General features: G+C 33.9%; 1 protein-coding gene across 1 annotated transcript in view; it reads left to right on the top strand.

Annotated features, from left to right (window-relative positions):
* The window catches only part of LOC119581855 (histone-lysine N-methyltransferase EZH2-like), a gene marked incomplete at its 5' end in the record, with an annotated part of 82,272 nt that extends 80,210 nt beyond the window's left edge, over positions 1-2,062 (top strand). The window contains 3 exon segments of the mRNA XM_037929997.1: positions 179-361; positions 1,002-1,167; positions 1,556-2,062. Of these exon segments, the coding sequence (XP_037785925.1) occupies positions 179-361; positions 1,002-1,167; positions 1,556-1,616 (410 nt within the window).

Below are 2,062 nucleotides of genomic sequence, written 5' to 3'. Positions count from 1 at the left end.
TGTTTGCTTTATCACAGTAATACTAATTATGGTGATATGGTGAGAAGTGTATGATATATATATAATAGAGGAGTACCCTCTGCCTGCAATGAAATGGTACATTGGCTTGCATGGCAAGACCATGCATACACAGTCTGGCAGTTAAAGATATTTTGTTGACACAGCATTTTTTGAGCAGACAAACACCTCCTGATGGCTCCCTCGGATGTAGCAGGCTGGGGCATCTACCTCAAAGACTCGGCACAAAAGAATGAGTTTATATCTGAATACTGTGGGGAAATAATATCTCAAGATGAGGCAGATCGCCGTGGCAAAGTCTACGACAAGTACATGTGCTCCTTCCTTTTTAATTTGAATAATGGTAAGTTAAGGCCTGGCAAAGGAAAGTCATAATACTATTTCATGTTTTCCACTATAGCTTTTGAACTGAACTTTCGATCAGCTGATTTCCACTGTTATCCATTTAATTTACATCTTTTAAGGCATGTAGCTAAGTTTCCCACACTTCAGAATGAAGGAACAAATAGAGAAGTGAAATTTCTTTTGACATGATTTGGTATGATTTGACTATCCTCATGGCCCACAACTCTCTTTACATAAGCTAGTGAAGGAATATGTATTCAATTTGTAAATTTGCATAATCCATTTCCCTTGCTGCCTGTTTGCCTGCATCTGACTTAATCTTTCTTTGCTCCCTCCCTCCCTTTGGTCATTTACACAACCTCAATCTTGCCCCTTGTCACCCTCCTCATTTGCAAGGCATATTTTATTCTCATCCATTTTATGGGCATTGATATTGATTTGTGAAATTGAGATTTGTGTTCTTGCACACATGATGAATGAATGCGAGTGTGCTGGTGTGTGTGTCTGACTATGTTAGTATATCTGTGTTCAGTAAACATTAATATTTATTTTTTTTGCTCTTATTCATAGAGTTATGAGTAGAAAAGAATATATGTATCTGTAGATGTGTGGATTATATCAGACTTTCTCACTTGTAGATTTCGTGGTTGATGCAACACGCAAGGGGAATAAGATCCGCTTTGCAAATCACTCCATTAATCCAAACTGTTATGCTAAAGTCATGATGGTTAATGGTGACCATCGCATTGGCATATTTGCAAAAAGGCATATTCAATCTGGCGAGGAACTGTTCTTTGACTACAGGTGAGTTATGGTTTGCTCTGTTGTCTTTCTCCTTAATTTTTCTCAGCTCGAAGTAAATGCAAGTGAAATGTGGATATTTTTCTGTTGCTTTTAGTTATTTATTATGATTTGTGAGGGTGGATAGAATTATTATTTTTTATTTTTACAGACTTGTTTTTTTTTTTTGCATTCAGTGATAGGGTTTAATGATCACAGTGAAATAGCAAACAATCAGGAAAAGTTAAAAAGAGTTAATAAATGATGTATACATAGTACAGGCACAAGTTTTTATTGTTCAAATGACCTCATTCAGTAAAGCTATAATACAGGAATTAATTACATTTAAGGGATGGTGAGAATTGGGTATTTTAAAATGACTTCTTTTTATTTTTTGTTTTTCATCTTCCAGATATGGACCAACAGAACAGCTAAAATTTGTCGGCATAGAAAGGGAAATGGAGTTCCTTTAATGATGGCCAATAATCTAAATCTTTACGTACCTAAGGTGAAAAAAGAAAATCACTGTTATTTAAGCCATATCACTGTTTTGTATGATTTTCTTTTTCCTTTCCTGTTAACATAGATGGGAAGGTATTAATATTGTGCTGCTATACTGTATATTTCTATTGCCTGTTGAGATCCAAAGAGAAACCTGTATGTAATCGTGAAAAATTAGGCTTTTGGACTGTGATGGTATTTTGACTAATCTTTACTGATTTCCTCATTTTATATATTTATACATAAGCTTGCTGAGTATTTTGACACTTTGTTGTTGAATGATAGTTGATGAATAGGAAAAGAAACGTATATTAGTGTTTTTTAGAATTCATTATTATTTAGGAATCCAATAATAAAAAGCATGAATTAATGTCATTTCAAAAAGAAGAGAAATGAAGAATATTTAAAAAATTATTTG

This window comes from Penaeus monodon, chromosome 15, assembly GCF_015228065.2.
Source record: "Penaeus monodon isolate SGIC_2016 chromosome 15, NSTDA_Pmon_1, whole genome shotgun sequence".
In the NCBI taxonomy this organism is placed as follows: Eukaryota; Metazoa; Arthropoda; class Malacostraca; order Decapoda; family Penaeidae; genus Penaeus; species Penaeus monodon.
Note: the sequence above shows the minus strand (reverse complement) of the source record. Positions and strands in the feature narration are given on the sequence as shown.